A 23,747-nucleotide genomic window follows, 5' to 3' on the forward strand; every position below is an offset into this window, starting at 1 on the left:
AATAATATGCAAGGTGGGATTTAATATATAGATAGCAACCAGGGAGACACATTCTGGGTCAATATTGTAAATTTAATAATGCAAAACTATACCTTAGATCAAAAAGAGGGACATTTAAGGAGCAAAGAGGGACACTTAGGAGGTATGAGGTGGTTACTGTCCTTAAAGGGGTATTCTCATCTTCCCTTTTCATACTTACCTTCCTTGAGCGTGACGTTCACTTCCTGGATTCTTCTCCCGGCCGGGCCGCGCTTGCGCAGAAGACTGAAGATTTTCTCCCGGCCGGGCCGCGCAATGTCCTGAACGCGCGGCGTGCGTGTTCACGGCTCTGTACTATACTGGCCAGGAGAATTCATCATGGCGCATGCGCGGCAGCTTGCGCATTCAGGACATTGAGCGGCCCGGACGAGAGAGAATCTTCAGTCTTCTGCGCAAGTGCGGCCCGGCGAGATCCGACAGGAGAGGAGGCCGTAACCAGGGGAGACCAAAGACAACATCAGGTAAGAGGGGACTTATTTTCTAAAAAAAAGGGTGGGAATTAGGTAATTAAATGTATTAAGAAAAATTATCACTGTCAAATCATTAACAGATTTAACAGTGATCATCAAGATGAGAATACCCCTTTAAATCCTCTGCCACTTTTGTTATCATATACCTATCACATTCCATACCACACCATAAGGGCAAATACCCCTTGCTGTGTCAATTACATACCAGTGTGGTGTTTTAGGCTACTTTCACACTAGCGTTGTTTTAATCCGGCGTTCAATTCCGACACTGGAACTGCCCGCCGGATCCGGAAAAACGTGTGAAAACGCATTACATTTGAATCCTGATCAGGCTTTCGATCACAATGGAAAAATGCATTGGAAAAAACTGATCCGCCATTTATGGACTTTAACTTTTTTTTCACATTTTTCGGGTTTAACATGCAAAAGCCGGATCCGTTTTGACTGAACACACGGGGCCGGATCCGGCGTTAATGCAAGTCAATGGGAAAAAAGCCTGATCAGGCGTTCAGTCAAAGTGTTCAGGCTTTTTGGCCGGAGGTAAAAATACTGCATGCTACGTTTTTCTGAAAAGCCTGATCAGTCAAAAAGACTGAACTGAAGACATCCTGATGCATCCTGAAGGACTGACTCTCCATTCAGAATGCATTAGGATAAAACTGATCAGTTCTTTTCCGGATTTGAGCCCCTAGGACGGAACTCAGCGCCGGAAAAGAAAAACGCTAGTGTGAAAGTACCCTAATACTGCTCCTATGTACAGGAATATAACTACTATAATACTGCTCCTAGGTACAAGAATATAACTACTATAATACTGCTCCTAGGTACAAGAGTATAACTACTATAATACTGCTCCTATGTACAAGAATATAACTACTATAATACTGCTCCTATGTACAAGAATATAACTACTATAATACTGCTCCTATGTACAAGAATATAACTACTATAATACCGTCTCCTATGTACAATGAATATAACTACTATAATACTGCTCCTATGTACAAGAATATAACTACTATAATACTGCTCCTATGTACAAGAATATAACTACTATAATACTGCTCCTATGTACAAGAATATAACTACTATAATACTGCTCCTATGTACAAGAATATAACTACTATAATACTGCTCCTATGTACAAGAATATAACTACTATAATACTGCCTCCTATGTACAAGAATATAACTACTATAAACTGCTCCTATGTACAAGAATATAACTAATATAATACTGCTCCTATGTACAAGAATATACTACTATAATACTGCCTCCTATGTACAAGACTATAACTACTATAATACTGCTCCTATGTACAAGAACTATAACTACTATAATACTGCTCCTATGTACAAGAATATAACTACTATAATACTGCTCCTATGTACAAGAATATAACTACTATAATACTGCCTCCTATGTACAAGAATATAACTACTATAATACTGCTCCTATGTACAAGAATATAACTACTATAATACTGCCTCCTATGTACAAGAATATAACTACTATATACTGCCTCCTATGTACAAGAATATAACTACTATAATACTGCTCCTATGTACAAGAATATAACTACTATATACTGCTCCTATGTACAAGAATATAACTACTATAATACTGCTCCTATGTACAAGAATATAACTCTATAATACTGCTCCTATGTACAAGAATAATAACTACTATAATACTGCTCCTATGTACAAGAATATAACTACTATAATACTGCCTCCTATGTACAAGAATATAACTACTATAATACTGCTCCTATGTACAAGAATATAACTAATATAATACTGCTCCTATGTACAAAGAATATAACTACTATAATACTGCTCCTATGTACAAGATATAACTACTATAATACTGCTCCTATGTACAAGACTATAACTACTATAATACTGCTCCTATGTACAAGAATATAACTACTATATACTGCTCCTATGTACAAGAATATAACTACTATAATACTGCCTCCTATGTACAAGAATATAACTACTATAATACTGCTCCTATGTACAAGAATATAACTACTATAATACTGCTCCTATGTACAAGAATATAACTACTATAATACTGCTCCTATGTACAAGAATATAACTACTATAATACTGCCTTCCTATGTACAAGAATATAACTACTATAATACTGCTCCTATGTACAGGAATATAACTACTATAATACTGCTCCTATGTACAAGAATATAACTACTATAATACTGCTCCTATGTACAAGAATATAACTACTATAATACTGCTCCTATGTACAAGAATATAACTACTATAATACTGCTCCTATGTACAAGAATATAACTACTATAATACTGCTTCTATGTACAAGACTATAACGACTATAATACTGCTCCTATGTACAAGACTATAACTACTATAATACTGCTCATATGTACAAGATATAACTAATATAATACTGCTCTATGTACAAGAATATAACTACTATAATACTGCTCCTATGTACAAGAATATAACTACTATAATACTGCTCCTATGTACAAGAATATAACTACTATAATACTGCTCCTATGTACAAGAATATAACTACTATAATACTGCTCCTATGTACAAGAATATAACTACTATAATACTGCTCCTATGTACAAGAATATAACTACTATAATACTGCTCCTATGTACAAGAATATAACTATATAACTGCCTCCTATGTACAAGAATATACTACTATAATACTGCTCCTATGTACAAGAATATAACTACTATAATACTGCTCCTATGTACAAGAATATAACTACTATAATACTGCTCCTATGTACAAGAATATAACTACTATAATACTGCTCCTATGTACAAGAATATAACTACTATAATACTGCTCCTATGTACAAGAATATAACTACTATAATACTGCTCCTATGTACAAGAATATAACTACTATAATACTGCTCCTATGTACAAGAATATAACTACTATAATACTGCTCCTATGTACAAGAATATAACTACTATAATACTGCTCCTATGTACAAGAATATAACTACTATAATACTGCTCCTATGTACAAGAATATAACTACTATATGCTATATCTCCTCTACAATATGTAAGAATATAACTACTATAATACTGCTCCTATGTACAAGAATATAACTACTATAATACTGCTCCTATGTACAAGAATATAACTACTATAATACTGCTCCTATGTACAAGAATATAACCTACTATAATACTGCCTCCTATGTACAAGAATATAACTACTATAATACTGCCCTCTATGTACAGAATATAACTACTATAATACTGCCTTCCTATGTACAAGAATATAACTACTATAATACTGCCATCCTATGTACAGAATATAACTACTATAATACTGCCTCCTATGTACAAGAATATAACTACTATAATACTGCCTCCTATGTACAGAATATAACTACTATAATACTGCTCCTATGTACAAGAATATAACTACTATAATACTGCTCCTATGTACAAGAATATAACTACTATAATACTGCTCCTATGTACAAGAATATAACTACTATAATACTGCCTACTATGTACAAGAATATAACTACTATAATACTGCCTCCTATTGTACAAGAATATAACTACTATAATACTGCTCCTATGTACAAGAATATAACTACTATAATACTGCTCCTATGTACAAGATATAACTACTATAATACTGCTCCTATGTACAAGAATATAATACTATAATACTGCTTCTATGTACAAGAATATAACTACTATAATACTGCCTCCTATGTACATGAATATAACTACTATAATACTGCCTCCTATGTACAAGAATATAACTACTATAATACTGCCTCCTATGTACATGAATATAACTACTATAATACTGCCTCCTATGTACAAGAATATAACTACTGTAATACTGCTCCTATGTACAAGAATATAACTACTATAATACTGCCTCCTATGTACAAGAATATAACTACTATAATACTGCTCCTATGTACAAGAATATAGCTACTATAATACTGCTCCTATATACAAGAATATAACTACTATAATACTGCTCCTATGTACAAGAATATAACTACTACAATACTGCTCCTATGTACAAGAATATAACTACTATAATACTGCTCCTATGTACAAGAATATAACTACTATAATACTGCCTCCTATGTACAAGAATATAACTACTATAATACTGCTCCTATGTACAAGAATACGCTGTAACTAGAGTATTATAGTAGTTACACTTGTTGTGAAGGAAACTAAGAAGCCCCTCACAGCCCTGACACTTGGCTCCTATTCCTATCAGAATTCACTAGGATGAATGTTGCTAAACCTTAGCATTAGTAATATTATTACTCCACAGGTGTGACATCAGCCATGTCGTTCATCACATCATTTTGTGCTGACAACTCTTGGGTGGAGTGAGATTTATTTTTGCTTTTTCGAGAAGAGTCTTCTTACACTTTGCCTTGAGCACAAATGTGTTGCACAACCAGTCACCAAAATCTATGTAGACGAGGTTGCCCATCATCCCAGCCACACCTATTACCTAAAATATTCTATGTATAGCATGGGTTGAGCACCATGAAAGGGTGCAGCTTTCAGTAGCACAGATATTTCCTGAAGTGCCACAGAAGTAAAGGGGACCGCAATGGGGTCTGCGTAAACCCCAAAGTATAATACAGTAGTACCAGACCTTGTCTACTGCATGAGATGTTCTCTGAATACTAACAAAAATGTTTCCATTCACTAACATTAGTGATTTATCGATTTCTATAAATCATATTTCAATTTAAAGGTACATTATTGAATTGCCACATGTAGTTCCACTGTTGACCACCGTCCACGACGCATGGTTCCCTTGAAGACAATGCGATAGCGCCCCCCTAAATGGGTAACCTATGGATCTCCTGCTAGATTATTGGATAGTGGGAGTAATAGTAACCTTATATTAGGGGATTGGTATTTAGGCAGTTGTATGCCTCTTGGCAAAATACCTAAAAAACAAAGGTACAGTAAGCCATCCTCCCTGGGTGTCACCTTGCGGAGGACACTTACCTCTCGTCCCATCTCGTACAGGTGTGTCTTGTTCTCTCAGCGCCCAGGACTCGTAGCACAGGTTTTGCAGCTTTTGCTCTGTGTACAGGTCTCTTCACACGCTGTTCTTCACAGCTGCTTCAGAGGAACCTACCCTTCTGGGATCAGAATGGACGACCAGTGGGTGACCTGGTGGGTTATTCTGGGATTCATGCCAGGTAAGTGCCTATGAGTGCGTTACGTTATGTTTCCTACCTGTGTGTTATAGATTGTACGTTTGTATGTATCATATCAACCTCCGGCTGGTGCTACAACAGCCTGAGAACTTCCACTCCTTTATCTTATGTGAGAGGGAAAGGCAACGTAATATTTTATAACAAACCAGTTTAAGGGGAACTCTGTGTGCACACCCCTGATCAGGTGTCAGGGGCCTCTCCAAATCTACTCAAGGTCTGTTGACTTTAATGGATGGTGGAGGTAAGTCAATGCCACAATATTTGGACCTGGTATAGGTTACCGCTATGTGCTGGCTCTTCACTCAGCAGTATGTAATTTTGGGCATTTTTTGAAATCTGTGATGTCATCGTAGTGGGTGGAGCTTATATATTTTTATTTTGGCTCATCAGGGTCGGATAGGCCCATCAGAGTGGCAGAAGATCTTTCGGTGGGCCCAGGTCCTGACACAATAGTTGTTCTTAAATGTCCAGAAGGCAACCTTAGTTGGAGGTGACTTTGGAGCTGATCACTTACCACTAGGGTCTATTACTTACAGGTGTGTACAGATGGAGCCATCTTATCTGGTGGCCACAAGCAGAGGCGTACATAGATAAGTAAGGGCCCCTTAGCAAGGATCAAACCAGGCCCCCACACAGGACAGAAGGGTTTCTGCCGAAACCCTTTTCAATGTTCTTTGGGCCATTTTTCAGTGCTTCATTTGAGTCCTAACTCCTGACCAAGTTTTTACCCCCAGTAGAAGAGGAGAAGACTTGGTCTTTCGCATGGTCTGCCGCTATGGTAGTTACAACCCTGGCTACAAGGAACCTCAGTCTGGTACTCTGGTTCAAAGTGTCTCAGCAAATCTGCTCCATGTTTTGGAATTCTCTTCCCGTTTTGTGTACACAGCTTCTATGCAGCCCCATGTGTTTCCTGCAGGTCTACGTTACTCCATCCATCTGCCTCCTCTACTACTACCTTTACGTTATCAAGAAGGAGCCATGGAGTGGAGTAACACATGACCACAAAGGATTTGTTTATAAGCTGAAACCATGGAAACACATAATTCCATATAGGAGCTGTGTACAGCATACTGGAAGATACTGGACTACTGGACTATTTTTTATAGAGACATCTGAGAAATATCACCCACCATCCTTCATACAGGTTTATGAATTTTTTCTAACATGAATATCTTTCCTGGGGCAAAAGGAATGTGATAGGACGGGTTATAAGGGTGTATTCAGAGGAGAATGATGGTCTTGGGGAAATTTCCTAACCTGTCTTGGGTCTGTTCCATCCAAGCTTGAAGGCCAGGTGTTTTTAAAGTTTCATGATAGGTGACAGACATGGGTTAGGGAAGATCAGATACTTCAGAGATCTCCACTTAAAGGAACGCTCCAGTCTCTACAGGCCTCAACTACCTGTAACTGTAGGCACAGGAAGGAGGAGTCTGACACATTTTCTAGTGTAGGGAAAAAGGTGTCAGAGAGCCAAGAGCTGCCACAGTGTAGAGACTAGCATATGACCAACGTGAAGACAACCCATGAGCCATGAAAGATGCACATACTATCAGTCTCAGCTTTCATGTTAACTGCCCTGTAGAGGAGTCTTCTTATATAACATATGACCCCCATTATCACACACCAGACCCTCCCCTTTATACAGACCCCAGACCAAAGCCCTCAACTATACAAACCTCCATTAATACAGACCCCAGAGCAAACCCTCATCTATACAGGCCCCAGACCAGACCACTCATCCATAAGGACCCAAAGGCTAAAGCCCCCAATATATACAGACTCGAGGTGAAACACCAATCTATACAGACCCATGGCCCCCAACTATACAGATCCCAGACCAAAACCCTTAACTATACAGACCCCTATTAATACAGACCCAGAGCAAACCCCCATCTATATAGGCCCCAGACCAGACCTCTCATCCATAAAGACCCAAAGGCTAAAGCCACCTATATATACAGACCTGAGGTAAAACTCAAGTTTATACAGACCCAAAGCTTAACCCCTATCAATACAGACACAACCCCCCAACTATACAGACCCCAGACCAAAGCCCCCAACTATACAGACCCCCTTTAATACAGACCCAGAGCAAACCCCCATCTATGTAGGCCCCAGACCAGACTTCTCATCTATAAAGACCCAAAGACCCCAATATATACAGACCTGAGGTGAAACTCTAGTCTATACAGACCCAAAGCCAAACCCCTACCAATACAGACCAAAGCCCCCAACTATACAGACCCCAGAACAAAGCCCCCAAATTTACAGATCCCAGACCAAAGCCCCCAACTATACAGACCCCAGGCCAAATCGCCCAACTATACACACCACAGACTAAAGCCCCCAACTATACATACCCCTATTAATACAGACCCAAGAGCAAACCCCCATCTATATAGGCTCCAGACCAGACCTCTCATCCATAAAGACCCCAATATATACAGACCTGGGGTGAAACTCTAGTCTATACAGACCCAAAGCCAAACCCCTATCAATACAGACCAAAGCCCCCAATTATACAGCCCCCAGACCAAAGCCCCCAACTATACACACCCTAATTAATACAGACCCCAGAGCAAACCCCTCATTCATAGTCACCCCAGGTGAAACTCCCATAAATACAGACCCAAGACCAAAGCACCTATCTATACAGACCGCAGGCCAAATCTCCCAATTATATAGACCCCAGATAAGACCCTCATTTATATAGACCCTAGAATAAATTCCCCAAACATATAGACCCCGGCCACTGCTGATGGATTGCAGGGTGGTCACAACGATGGAAATGAGCAGTGTATAATGTGATGGAAAAATGAATCCAGCCAGTGAAGGAAGCAATATGGACAATCACAATACATTAGTAAGTGCCTTGTATTAGCTTTCTCTACATGATAAATGCAGTTTGCAACTGAGACAACCCCTTGAAGGCCATGTCCACCTCCTGCTCCTACGGATATAGGTCTTCACTAGAGAAAAATCTCTTACTACTTTTCGTATACAGACCTTGTGCAAACTTATGTAACTCCAGAGTGACAGACTTTGTAGCGTGACGTCACTGCGTGGTCCGCAGACTACACAAGGTTGGTTTGTGGTCCGTAGCCATGTCCGCAAAGGAACTCTATACACAAAATGCTAGTTTTTTTTTGTATAGCTGTTTAAATATAATTTTTTGATTCATTAGAGCAATTTTGGGATTTCAAACAGTCCAGGCAACCTTTACCCAGAGTGAGCATTGATGTCAGCCATTCCCATACCCAAAGGGCAGAGCCCTGGTGAGTGGTGGCGATGATCTCTGAGGCTATATCCTCTGGACTGCTGGAATTCATGAGTGGAGTGCGAATACACTTTAATTACATATAATATAAAAAAAGGAAGTATGACGGAAACCCTAGAGATTTCCGGAGAAGTTGTGTACGAGGTCCGGTAGAATTCTTTACATTTCTAAGACTTGTTCAACCAGTTCCGAGTTTCTGTTTATTGGCTAAGAGAAGCAAAGGTGAAAGTCTCTGCGAGCTCCTCTCATCCGAAGGAAAAACTATAGTCCGAGTGTAGTGCTGCTGTATATACACTGCACAGTACTACTTTCTGTCCTGTATACTGGGTGTAATCCTCAGTATATATATACACTGCACAGTACTACTTTCTGTCCTGTATACCGGGCGTAATCCTCAGTATATACAGTTGCAAGAAAAAGTATGTGAACCCTTCGGAATGATATGGATTTCTGCACATATTGGTCATAAAATGTGATCTGATCTTCATCTAAGTCACAACAATAGACAATCACAGTCGGCTTAACCTAATAACACACAAAAAATTAAACGTTACCTTGTTTTTATTGAACACGCCATGTAAACATTCACAGTGCAGGTGGAAAAGTATGTGAACCCCTAGACTAATGACATCTCCAAGAGCTAATTGGAGTGAGGTGTCAGCCATCTGGAGTCCAATCAATGAGATGAGATTAAAGGTGTCAGCCAACTGGAGTCCAATCAATGAGATGAGATTGGAGGTGTTGGTTACAGCTGCCCTGCCCTATAAAACACACACCAGTTCTGGGTTTGCTTTTCACAAGAAGCATTGCCTGATGTGAATGATGCCTCGTACAGAAGAGCTCTCAGAAGACCTACAATTAAGAATTGTTGACTTGCATAAAGCTGGAAAGTGTTATAAAAGGATCTCCAAAAGACTTGCTGTTCATCAGTCCACGGTAAGACAAATTGTCTATAAATGGAGACAGTTCAGCACTGCTGCTACTCTCCCTAGGAGCGGCCGTCCTGTAAAGATGACTGCAAGAGCACAGAGCAGACTGCTCAATGAGGTGAAGAAGAATCCTAGAGTGTCAGCTAAAGACTTACAAAAGTCTCTGGCATATGCTAACATCCCTGTGAGCGAATCTAGAATACGTAAAACACTAAACAAGAATGGATTTCATGGGAGGATACCACAGAGGAAGCCACTGCTGTCCAAAAAAAAAACATTGCTGCACGTTACAGTTTGCACAAGAGCACCTGGATGTTCCACAGCAGTACTGGCAAAATATTCTGTGGACAGATAACACCAAAGTTGAGTTGTTTGGAAGAAACACACAACACTATGTGTGGAGAAAAAGAGGCACAGCAACATCAAAACCTCATCCCAACTGTGAAGTATGGTGGTGGGGGCATCATGGTTTGGGGCTGCTTTGCTGTGTCAGGGCCTGGACAGATTGCTATCATCGAAGGAAAAATGAATTCCCAAGTTTATCAAGACATTTTGCAGGAGAACTTAAGGCCATCTGTCCACCAGCTGAAGCTCAACAGAAGATGGGTGTTGCAACAGGACAACGACCCAAAGCATAGAAGTAAATCAACAACAGAATGGCTTAAACAGAAGAAAATCCGCCTTGTGGAGCGGCCAAGTCAGAGTCCTGACCTCAACCCGATTGAGATACTGTGGCAGGACCTCAAGAAAGCGATTCCCACCAGACATCCCGAGAATATTGCTGAACTGAAACAGTTCTGTAAAGAGGAATGGTCAAGAATTACTCCTGACCGTTGTGCACGTCTGATCTGCAACTGCAGGAAACGTTTGGTGGAAGTTATTGCTGCCAAAGGAGGTTCAACCAGTTATTAAATCCAAGGGTTCACATACTTCTTCCACCTGCACTGTGAATGTTTGCACGGTGTGTTCAATGAAAACATGGTAACATTTAATTATTTGTGTGTTATTAGGTTAAGCAGACTGTGATTGTCTATTGTTGGGACTTAGATGAAGATCAGATCATATTTTATCACCAATTTGTGCAGAAATCCATATAATTCCAAAGGGTTCACATACTTTTTCTTGCAACTGTATACACACTGCACAGTACTACTTCTCTGTCCTGTATACTGGGTGTAATTCTCAGGCACACATTATTTTGATGCTCTCAGCATTATTTAATGTGGGAAAATCAGGTACTTTTCCACATAGCTGGTGGCCATAGGTACCTTCCTGTATTCAACTGCATTGCAATCTTTATGAATGTGGTGCACCTCAATGCTACAACAAGGAGGCAGTATATTGTGCTGCACTGTGGTATCTGGTTCTGCTGGGGCAGTATATTGTGCTGCACTGTGGTATCTGGTTCTGCTGGGGCGGTATATTGTGCTGCACTGTGGTATCTGGTTCTGCTGGGGCGGTATATTGTGCTGCACTGTGGTATCTGGTTCTGGTGGGGCGGTATATTGTGCTGCACTGTGGTATCTGGTTCTGCTGGGGCAGTATATTGTGCTGCACTGTGGTATCTGGTTCTGCTGGGGCGGTATATTGTGCTGCACTGTGGTATCTGGTTCTGCTGGGGCGGTATATTGTGCTGCACTGTGGTATCTGGTTCTGGTGGGGCGGTATATTGTGCTGCACTGTGGTATCTGGTTCTGGTGGGGCGGTATATTGTGCTGCACTGTGGTATCTGGTTCTGCTGGGGCGGTATATTGTGCTGCACTGTGGTATCTGGTTCTGCTGGGGCGGTATATTGTGCTGCACTGTGGTATCTGGTTCTGCAGGGGCGGTATATTGTGCTGCATTGTGGTATTGCTGGCCCCGCCTACTTCTGTTGTCCCTTACTCATTATGTAGCTCCACCCTCTATAAATTTTATTTTATTATTATTATTATTTATTTATTATGCAGAGAAAGTTTCCATGGTTACGACCATCCTGTAATCCAGCAGCTGTGGTCGTGCTTGCACACTATAGAAAAAAGCACCAGCCTATGTGAGCTCCTACAGTCCTATAGTGTGCAAGCACGACCACCGCTGCTGGATTACAGGACGGTCGTAAGCACGGAAACGAGCAGTGTATAATGTGATGCAAAGGAGGCAATATGGCGACTCACAATACATTAGTAAGTGCCTTGTAATAACTTTCTCTACATGCTAAATGCCAGTTGCTGAAGTGAGAGGACCCCTTTAGGACGGAGAGCTATGTACATATGTATACACGCAATCCAGCAGTGGTGGCCGTGCTTGCACACTATAAGAAAAAATGGCAGGCTCTCTGGTGGCCGGGTCCGGGGGAGCTCACGTAGGTGGTACTTTTTACTATAGTGTACAAGCACGGCCACCGCTGATGGACTGCAGGGTGGTCGTAAATAGTGTTGATCACGAATATACGAATTGCAAATTTTAATCGCGAATATCGGCACTTCGAGAATTCGCGAATATTTAGAATATTGCAAAATATATTCGTAATCGCGAATGCTCGATTTAAAAAAAATACCAGTTCATGCGAATTTTTATGCAAATTTTATATGAATTTTTGCAATCAAGAAAATAATGCCTGGAGATGACGAATTCGCGAATTCGCGAATTCTCGAATATATGGCGAATATATGGGAATATATGGGAAATATTGCCCCTGCCGCTCATCATGGAAACTTTCTCTGCATAATACATTTTTAGGTAACTTCTAATAATTGATCTTGTGCTGTTTTTCAGTGGCATCTGATTATACTCCGATCACATCCCAAGCTGCATTTTTAGTTCTGCTAGTTGCCTTTGGAAACAGATTGTAGTTTGTTAGGTACCAGACATGTAACCCTGGCTGTGTATCTGTTACTTGAGTTTTGGATGCAGCTTTGGAGGTGACTGGAGAATAAGTGACCTGGAAATTTACCAGGTGGATGCCCTCTTTAAGGTTGGCACACAAGTCCACCCTTCTTTATGCGGCAGCACGTGGTACAGAGGCGGTGTGTTTACACAGCAGGCGCTGAGCTGTCACCTGCTGCACACGTGTCTATGCATGAGAGGTACACGATCCTGAGGGCAATCAAAGCGACTACCAAGCCTGGTACTGCCGGGTGTGGCACAGCAGGACCTCGACATGTACCACTGCATAGCCAGGCCTGTAGCAGTCTAGGAGAGCTGGGTGACAGCCCTGTGAGTTGTCACCCATCTTTTCCAGGCATTGACAGTTCTACCTCATCGAGGGATCTGCCATTCAGGAGCCTGGAGAAGCTGAGCGGCAGCTGTGGTGACGGCAGGTGGTCATGATGTCACGGTTCGGCGTAGGACATCCCAACTATCTGAGGAGACCAGAACCTTTATACTTTCCCAGCCTGACAGAAACTGTCCCAAGGTGGTGGGTGTGCACCCCATGGTGTCCTCCTCCCTGCAGGGCGTGTGTGTGATACCGGTCGACGACATTCCTGCGCTCACGTTCGTCACACGTGAGGACACCAGTTCTACGAGATTTGACTACACACACTGAAGATGATGATTTCCACTTGTCGGTGTCCCGAGACCTTCCTGCTCTGTGATGTCATCACTGGTCATACCTGTGAACGTGTCACATAAATAATAACATGAACTCACCGCTCCCAAAACTGAACACCCGGGCGCGCCGATCCTTTAAAGGGTCACTGAGTTTTCAAAAAGCTTTTCATATATCATAGGGACATGCTAAACATGTGAATCGGTGGCGGTCTGAGAGCGGAGACCCCACTAATCTCTAGAAGGAGGAGAGAGAAGCTCTTGTATATCGCGCTCTCTACTCACTGCAGAGGACAGGCCCATAGACTTCTGTGCAGCTTGTCTCCTGTAGTGAAGATAGAGCGCTCGATAGAAGAGGACTTCTCTTTCCTTGTTCTAGCGATCAGTGGGATTCTCTGCACTCGGACCTCCACCTATCAAAACGAATGTCCCTATGTAATAGCAAAAGTTATTTGATAACTCAGTAACCCTTTAAGGACTCCCAAAATATAGATGTCATGGGGTTACTGTGGCTGGTACTGTTAAGAGGGCACTGTGGATGTCACTGTTATAGGGGCAGTGTGGATGTCACTGTTATGGGGGAGCACTGTGGATGTCACTGTTATGGGGGCACTGTAGGTGTCACTGTTATGGGGGCACTGTGGATGTCACTGTTGTGGAAGGACTTTGGATGTCACTGTTATGGGGGCACTGTGGATGTCACTGTTATGGGGCACTGTGGATGTCACTGTTATGGGGCACTGTGGATGTCACTGTTATGGGGGCACTGTGGATGTCACTGTTATGGGGGCACTGTGGATGTCACTGTTATGGGCACTGTGGATGTCACTGTTATGGGGCACTGTGGATGTCACTGTTATGGGGGCACTGTGATGTCCTGTTTGGGGGCACTGTGGATGTCACTGTTATGGGGGCACTGTGGATGTCACTGTTATGGGGGCACTGTGGATGTCACTGTTATGGGGCACTGTGGATGTCACTGTTATGGGGCACTGTGATGTCACTGTTATGGGCACTGTGGATGTCACTGTTATGGGGGCACTGTGGATGTCACTGTTATGGGGCACTGTGGATGTCACTGTTATGGGGCACTGTGGATGTCACTGTTATGGGGGCACTGTGGATGTCACTGTTATGGGGGCACTGTAGATGTCACTGTTGTGGAAGGACTTTGGATGTCACTGTTATGGGGCACTGTGGATGTCACTGTTATGGGGAGCACTGTGGATGTCACTGTTATGGGGGCACTGTGGATGTCACTGTTATGGGGCACTGTGGATGTCACTGTTATGGGGGCACTGTGGATGTCACTGTTATGGGGACTGTGGATGTCACTGTTATGGGGCACTGTGGATGTCACTGTTAGGGGGCACTGTGGATGTCACTGTTAGGGGGGACTGTGGATGTCACTGTTATGGGGCACTGTGGATGTCACTGTTATGGGGGCACTGTGGATGTCACTGTTATGGGGACTCTGTGATGTCACTGTTATGGGGGCACTGTGGATGTCACTGTTATGGGGCACTGTGGATGTCACTGTTATGGGGCACTGTGGATGTCACTGTTATGGGGCACTGTGGATGTCACTGTTATGGGGGCACTGTGGATGTCACTGTTATGGGGCACTGTGGATGTCACTGTTATGGGAGCACTGTGGATGTCACTGTTTATGGTGGCACTGTGGATGTCACTGTTATGGGGGCACTGTGGATGTCACTGTTATGGGGCACTGTGGATGTCACTGTTATGGGGGCACTGGGATGTCATGTTTATGGGGGCACTGTGGATGCACTGTTATGGGGGGCACTGTGGATGTCACTGTTATGGGAGGCACTGTGGGATTCACTGTTATGGGGCACTGTGGATGTCACTGTTATGGGGGCACTGTGGATGTCACTGTTATGGGGGCGCTGTGGATGTCACTGTTATGGGGGCACTGTGGATGTCACTGTTATGGGGGCACTGTGGATGTCACTGTTATGGAGGCACTGTGGATGTCACTGTTTATGGGGGCACTGTGGCTGTCACTGTTATGGGGGCACTGTGGATGTCACTGTTATGGGGCACTGTTGGATGTCACTGTTATGGGAGCACTGTGGATGATCACTGTTATGGGGGCACTGTGGATGTCACTGTTATGGGGGAGCACTGTGGATGTCACTGTTATGGGGCACTGGTGGATGACACTGTTATGGAGGCACTGTGGATGACACTGTTATGTGGGGCACTGTGGCTGTCACTGTTATGGGGAGCACTGTGGCTGTCACTGTTATGGGAGCACTGTGGATGTCACTGTTATGGGGGCACTGTGGATGTCACTGTTATGGGGGCACTGTGGATTGTCACTGTTATGGGGCAATGTGGATGTCACTGTTATGGGGGCACTGTGGATGTCCACTGTTATGGGGGCACTGGTGGATGACACTGTTATGGGGAGCATGGTGGATGTCACTGTATGGAGGCACTGTGGATGTCACTGTTATGGGGCCACTGTGGATGTCACTGTTATGGGGCACTGTGGCTGACACTTGCTATGGGGATCTGTGGACTGTTCACTGTTATGGGGGCACTGTGGCTGTCACTGTTATGGGAGGCACTGTGGATGTCCCTGTTATGGAGGCACTGTGGATGTCACTGTTATGGGGCACTGTGGATGTCAATGTCTATGGGGGCACTGTGGATGCTTGTCACTGTTATTGGGGCACTGTGTTAATGTCACTGTTATGGAGGCCACTGTGGTATGACACTGTTATGGGGGCACTGTGGATTGACACCCCCTGTTTATGGGGGATCTGTGGCTGTCACTGTTATGGGGCACTGTGGCTGTCCACTGTTATGAGCACTGTGATGAAACTGTTGGATCTGTGGCTGATCACTGTGGCCTGCCCTGTATGGGGAGCACTGTGGCTGTCACACTGTTATGGGAGCAATTGTGGATGTCACTGTTAGGTGGCGGCACTTGTGGATGTCACTGTTATGGGGAGCACTTGTGGATGTGCACTGTTATCGGGGAGCACTGTGGATGTCACTGTTATGGGAGCACTGTGGATGTCACTGTTATGGGGAGCACTGTGGATGTCACTGTTATGGGAGCACTGGGATGTCACTGTTTAGGGAGCACTGTGGATGCACTGTTATGGGGGCACTGTGGATGGACAATGTTATGGGCACTGGGATGTCACTGTTATGGGGAGCACTGTGGATGTCACTGTTATGGGGGAGCACTGTGGATGTCACTGTTATGGGGAGCACTGTGGATGTCACTGTTATGGGAGCGCCTGTGGATGTCACTGTTATGGGGGCGCTGTGGATGTCACTGTTATGGGAGCACTGTGGATGTCATGTTATGGAGGCACTGTGGATGTCACTGTTATGGGGCACTGTGGATGTCACTGTTATGGGGAGCACTGTGGATGTCACTGTTATGGGGGCGCTGTGGATGTCACTGTTATGGGGAGCACTGTGGATGTCACTGTTATGGTGGCACTGTGGATGTCACAGTTATGAGGGCACTGTGGATGTCACTATTATGGGGGGACTCGATGGCTCGCACTGTTCTGGGGGCACTGTGACTGATTCTGCTATAGGAGCATTACGCTGGCTGCTATCACTGATATAGGGAAATAGTGACATGTGAAAAAGTGTAAACAACTGACGAATATGCATAGGAAAAGAAATCCCCCCTAATATAAGAATTCCTGCAAATATGACATGTCTGTAGAGTTCATGGCATGATCCGTGTATTATCCGTGTACAGCGGTGGCCTCATGTTATATACACGGTATACCGCACAGCCGCTGTGTGGCGCTTTTCTTCTTTGTGGTATGATAGTCCTGATGGATTCTTGACGCTGTTTTTGCTTCTTCCATTGTACAGCACTGCTGGGTGCCCTTACCATCAAAGAATCAAGTACTGATTCCATTCTACATCCTAAGGGAGATAGTGTGAGCCTGAGCTGTACGTATGTCCTGGACCCCACCGACATTGGAGTCTTGGACATTGAATGGTCCAAGATGAACCCAGACACCACAGGATTGGATGACCTGGTGAGTATCTCTATTATCATCAACCAAACCAGAAGTTACAGTTACTTGAAGGTATCACAGCCTCAATTCTGATGCTACGTCTCTTTTTCCACAACAGATTATCACCTACATGGACAAAATCGTGGTGCCAAAAGCTCCAGCAGAACTTGTGAACCGCCTCTCTTTCAAAACTGTGGATCCCAGCCAGGGCGATGCCACCATCACAATAACTTATCTGGATGTTAAAGATTCTGGCACCTACCAGTGCAAAGTGAAGAAGAACCCTGGGGTGGCTACGAGGAAAGTTGCGTTAGTCATTCAAGGTAAAACACAGTAAAGTTTACACGATGTCTACAACAGTGGTGGATGGTCATAGTCAACGATCCTCAACTTTCAGTTTCATTGCTAGGTCTATGCAATATTTTCTAGTGTCCTAATAGAAACTCCACCTAACATTTTGGAAACTGACCTTGGTGGACCTATGCTCCAATGGTCAAGAGAACATGTCATAATGCTTCCTAAAGGACAGAAGCACAGTTACCTGTGGTTCTGGAGTAAGGACCGTCGTGGTCTTCTGTTTAGGTACAACAGCCAGGTAAACTTCATTAGCAATGTTCAAACCAAAGCTGGCCATAAACTTTGGATGTTTATCGGCAAAGCCCGACCATTTTCAAGGATCGGCCAACTCTCTCTTAATGGTGGATGTTGGGGAGGTAAATATAAGGCTGTTAGAATTTAACATGCCTGGTATTTAACCAACCAAAACAGTGGTCTATTACCAGCTTACTCCCCTCTCCAAGAGATGGTTGTCAGCCAAATGAGTGTTCCGTCGAAAGGTATCTCATGTCTATTGCCACTCTAAGGTGCATCCCCACCCAAACAATCGTTACTGTTCAATGGGGCAATGATGTTGCCTCTAACGCAAAAGCAAACAACATAGGTCAGGGCAGGCAGAGTTCATGAACTACGATTAGCCAAGCAGGCTAGGTCAAAGGCCAAGCACTACAGAAACTACAGCCCACCAGGCTGTAGGAGAGTGACAACCGTTCTTGTGAAACTGGTTGTCACAACCCTCCTCTCTGCATATCATATAACCCATGTGGTGAAATGGTTTGTCTACAATTAATAAGACGAGGACTCTTCTACCCCTGGATCTAGCGGCCCCTACGAATCCTCATTGTTTTATCGAAGGAGAACTGACCAAAGGAAGTGACGCCATCCTGAAGTGCAAATCAAGCGAGGGAACCCCGCCTCTGACTTACAAATGGGAGAAGATAGCCGGACCCCCCAACCCAGCCACCCCGGTCATAAACATGGGTAAGTGATGATGTCATGTATATACAATGAATGATATTATAGGGTATAATGTCACATGTCTGCGGGGCTCCTTAAAGGGCTCGTCCAGTTTAATGCTTCATTACTGTTTAATGTACAATTTGGAAACATTCTAAATTCTAATCTTTTTCAAGATCGTTGCATGCTGAATGTTCATTTGCATGAGCCGCTGTGATGCAGAGGAACAATAATTACAGCTACCCCAACTAGAAAACATAGGACTCGGAGTGCAAGGAGTTTAATTAACTCTCTAGCACCCTCTAGTGTCAAAGCCAGCCCTGGACGTAGGCCTGGCCTTTAAATGTGCAGGTCCAATTTATTTAGACCTATGACAAGGGGGTGACATATAAATACCATAAATGAAGATGACTCTGGTGTTCCCATCATGAATTGCTCATAATTTGTGACTTTTATTATATAACACAATTTGAATTTTGTACATAGGGATATGACTTTTCTAATATCAGATGAAATTGTGTCGCCATACAGCTCCCCCGAATGGAGATTTACTAATCAAAAACATCTCTGATGCCTACGCCGGAGCATACCAATGTACGGTGGGGAACAAAGTGGGAAGTGGAACGTGTGTGGCTCACTTATCTATAACTGCAGGTGAGAAAAACAAGATATACACAGCAGTTATATTCTTGTACGTAGGAGGCAGTATTATAGTAGTTATATTCTTGTACATAGGAGCAGTATTATAGTAGTTATATTCTTGTACATAGGAGCAGTATTATAGTAGTTATATTCTTGTACATAGGAGCAGTATTATAGTAGTTATATTCTTGTACATAGGAGCAGTATTATAGTAGTTATATTCTTGTACGTAGGAGGCAGTATTATAGTAGTTATATTCTTGTACATAGGAGCAGTATTATAGTAGTTATATTCCTGTACATAGGAGCAGTATTATAGTAGTTATATTCTTGTACGTAGGAGGCAGTATTATAGTAGTTATATTCTTGTATATAGGGGGCAGTATTATAGTAGTTATATTCTTGTACATAGGAGCAGTATTATAGTAGTTATATTCTTGTACATAGGGAGCAGTATTATAGTAGTTATATTCCTGTACATAGGAGGCAGTATTATAGTAGTTATATTCTTGTACATAGGAGGCAGTATTATAGTAGTTATATTCCTGTACATAGGAACAGTATTATAGTAGTTATATTCTTGTACATAGGAGGCAGTATTATAGTAGTTATATTCTTGTACATAGGAGGCAGTATTATAGTAGTTATATTCTTGTACATAGGAGCAGTATTATAGTAGCTATATTCTTGTACGTAGGAGCAGTATTATAGTAGTTATATTCTTGTACATAGGAGCAGTATTATAGTAGTTATATTCCTGTACATAGCAGCAGTATTATAGTAGTTATATTCTTGTACATAGGAGCAGTATTATAGTAGTTATATTCTTGTACATAGGAGGCAGTATTGTAGTAGTTATATTCTTGTACATAGAAGGCAGTATTATAGTAGTTATATTCTTGTACATAGGAGCAGTATTATAGTAGTTATATTCTTGTACATAGGAGCAGTATTATAGTAGTTATATTCTTGTACATAGGTGCAGTATTATAGTAGTAATATTCTTGTACATAGGAGGCAGTATTATAGTAGTTATATTCTTGTACATAGGAGCAGTATTATAGGGTTAGTATTTTATGTACTTGTTATAAGAGTCACTATTTCAGTTACGTTGTATTATCCTCGATTTCTTATAAGTGATTGTGGTCTCTTCTTCCTTGGATCAGGTAACCGTACTGGGATAATTGTTGGTGCAGTCATTGGTGCTTTACTTTTGCTGCTTCTTCTCCTCCTCCTCATATGGTGTCTGATCTGCCGCTGTAACAAAAAGCGCTATGAAAAAGAGATAGCCAACGATGTAAGGTAATAATCTTACAATTAACCACTAGATGGTGACATTGTACCGCTAAATGTACTGAATACTGCCTGAAGTGGTAATAACCCTTCACTGTCTTACTCCATGCAGTAAGTAGACTTTATTGGATATTATTATTATTATTATTATTCTTTATTATTAAAGCACCATTCATTCCATAGCGCTGTACATATGATAAGCGGTGCACATACATAATACAGACAATTGCACTTATCATAAACAAAATGAGTTACAAACTGGTACAGAAGGAGAGAGGGCCCTGCCCGCGAAGCTTACAATCTACATGGTATGGGAGAAGGACACAGTAGGTGCGGGTGAAGCTGGTCATGGCGGTATAGAGGCAGCAGGGTCATTGGTTGTAGGCTTGTCTGAAGAGGTGGGTTTTCAGGTTTCTTTTGAAGGATTCCTCTGTAGGTGAGAGTCTGATATGTTGGGGTAGCGAGTTCCAGAGTCTGGGGGATGCACGGGAGAAATCTTGGAGTCGATTGTGGGAAGAGGCAATAAGAGGAGAGGAGAGAAGGAGGTCTTGTGAGGATCGGAGAGTGCGTGTGGGGGGTGTATCGGGAAAGTAGCTCAGAGATGTAGGGAGGGGACAGGTTATGGACGGCCTTGTATGTATTTGTAAGTACTTTGAAGTGAATTCGTTGGGCAATGGGGAGCCAGTGAAGGGATTGGCAAAGGGGAGAGGCAGAGGAGTAATAGGGTGAGAGGGGGATTAGTCGGGCAGCAGAGTTGAGGATAGATTGGAGGGGAGAGAGAGTGCTAGATGGAAGGCACAGAGGAGAGTGTTGCAGTAGTCTAGGCGGGAGATAATGAGGGCATGTACAAGTATTTTCGCAGATTCAAAGTTAAGGAAAGCGCGGATGCGGGAGATGTTGAGTTGGAGACGGCAGGTGGTGGAAAGGGCTTGGATGTGCGGTCGGAAGGAAAGGGCGGAATCCAAGATCACTCCAAGGCAGCGAACTTTGTTGACTGGGGAGAGTGTGCAACCATTGATCATGATAGATAGGTCTGTTGGGGGGGGGTTGAACAAAATGGGGGAAAGATTATGAATTCTGTCTTATCCATGTTAAGTTTAAGAAAGCGAGAGGCGAAGAAGGATGATATAGAAGATAGACATTGTGGGATTCTAGATAGTAAGGTGGTGATGTCTGGACCAGAGAGGTAAATTTGTGTGTCGTCAGCGTAGGAGTGATACTGAAAGCTATGGGACTCTATGAGCTGTCCCAGGCCAAAAGTGTAGATAGAGAAGAGCAGGGGTCCTAGGACAGAGCCTTGCGGGACACCAACAGAGAGGGAATGAGACGAGGAGGTGGTGCGGGAGTGGGAGATGCTAAACGTCCGGTCTGTGAGGATATAATACAACAGGTAGATTTCCTAGATGACAGATTAAGGAAAATAAATTTAGGAACCAGGTTGGACCTAACCCATGTCCTGACTGCCGTTGGCTACGAGATGCATGGATTCTCTCATTGTATTCTCTGGAGTTACACATTTTCTCATGTCTAGTGAAGTAATATCATGAGAAATGCCACTTCTCTGATCGCTGTCTCTTCTTCTCATCCCTAGAGAGGACGTGGCAGCTCCTCCAAGTAACAGCAATAGCCGTGCCAGTAGTTTACGGAGTGCCGCTGGCTACCGATCACACAATATACGCTGGTCCAGTCGGCGGTCCTACAATGCAGCACCAAAAGATGAACTCTCAGCTCCATCCTTGACCAACAGTGAAGTCTCCAAGAAAATGGCCGAGAGCCCTGTTCCCTTATCTGGACCTATATTCATTGTTCCTGAACAAAGCGGAAAATATCATCCATACAATCTGCAGCGAGTAGGCGGAGTACCGGTGATGGTGCCGGCACAGTCTCGAGAAGGTTTCATCGTCTGAGAAATTTGTCCTACACATGAACATCACATGGGATCCATACATCTCAGAATGTATTCTTCTGCAACTTCTCTATTTGTATATATGTATAAAGGTCCATAGCGGAGAAGACGCCCCTAATATTCTGGTTCAGGCCATAGCACATGTTCCTGGACTTTGCCCAGCCTTCTACCCTTCCTTGCAGTAGCCTTTACCCTAGATCCACTTTTTCTGTGAATATTGTGATGCCTGAGGTAGAGTCCTATGTAAGTTCATACTGCATATAAGTAATAAGGAAATTCTCAGGCATGGCCCTCCACCTCCAAGCACATAAACAAGGCCTCAGGCATAACTTGAAACTTCTGAGCCTCAACACTTTTGCCCCTTCAAGTACCAGGGTGCAGCTGACTCCTCTGTATCCACTGATCTTTTCCAACAAGATAATGAACATTTCTATAAACTGTAAACTAAATCATGATTCATAACCTTGTGCCAATCACTATGACAATAAGATACTTTTTTACCTTGGGTGGAATTGGAGATCTCATGCATTTTGTGATTTTGGGTTCTTTTTGTTAATATAAAATGTTGTACAAAGCTCAGGAACTATTGAATTGTCATATTGAGAAAAGTGGTGGTTGGTGGATTTTACCTTATTCTGTGTGATGTCTAGTCTATGGCCTAAAGAGATCCCCAGGTCATGGCACACTAAGTGATCACATATGACTTCGCTGTTCCACACAATTGTTGTACAGTTACAAATAACACAAGACGTTCAGTCACTTAGTAAATAAATCTCATTACTTATACTGACCAAGTTACATCCTGTATTATACTCCAGAGCTGCACTCGCTATTCTGCTGGTGCAGTCACTGTGTACATACATTACTTATCCTGTACTGATCCTGAGTTACATCCTGTATTATACTCCAGAGCTGCACTCACTATTCTGCTGGTGCAGTCACTGTGTACATACATTACTTATCCTGTACTGATCCTGAGTTACATCCTGTATTATACTCCAGAGCTGCACTCACTATTCTGCTGGTGCAGTCATTGTGTACATACATTACTTATCCTGTACTGATCCCGAGTTACATCCTGTATTATACTCCAGAGCTGCACTC

At 42.8% G+C, this 23,747-nt stretch overlaps 1 protein-coding gene across 1 annotated transcript; it reads left to right on the forward strand.

The window, feature by feature from the left end:
* The first annotated feature begins 5,613 nt into the window (after positions 1-5,613).
* LOC122922403 (coxsackievirus and adenovirus receptor homolog) lies at positions 5,614-23,433 on the forward strand. Its single transcript, XM_044273001.1, has 7 exons — positions 5,614-5,733; positions 17,362-17,531; positions 17,629-17,833; positions 18,669-18,827; positions 19,335-19,457; positions 20,611-20,746; positions 22,329-23,433. Exons 1-7 carry the CDS (start codon positions 5,685-5,687, stop codon positions 22,642-22,644), a joined length of 1,158 nt encoding a protein of 385 aa, XP_044128936.1. The 5' UTR covers positions 5,614-5,684; the 3' UTR covers positions 22,645-23,433.
* The last annotated feature ends 314 nt before the right edge of the window (positions 23,434-23,747 follow it).

This window comes from Bufo gargarizans, unplaced genomic scaffold (assembly GCF_014858855.1).
Source record: "Bufo gargarizans isolate SCDJY-AF-19 unplaced genomic scaffold, ASM1485885v1 fragScaff_scaffold_322_pilon, whole genome shotgun sequence".
Classification (NCBI taxonomy): domain Eukaryota; kingdom Metazoa; phylum Chordata; class Amphibia; order Anura; family Bufonidae; genus Bufo; species Bufo gargarizans.

What these genes read in the sequence shown, in the direction of transcription:
- LOC122922403 (XM_044273001.1), top strand. Translation starts at nt 5,685, where the DNA reads ATGGACGACCAGTGGGTGACCTGGTGGGTTATTCTGGGATTCATGCCA. An exon ending in CACCCCGGTCATAAACATGG is followed by an intron (nt 18,828 to 19,334) that starts GTAAGTGATGAT and finishes GTCGCCATACAG; the next exon opens with CTCCCCCGAATGGAGATTTA. An exon ending in GAGATAGCCAACGATGTAAG is followed by an intron (nt 20,747 to 22,328) that starts GTAATAATCTTA and finishes TCTCATCCCTAG; the next exon opens with AGAGGACGTGGCAGCTCCTC.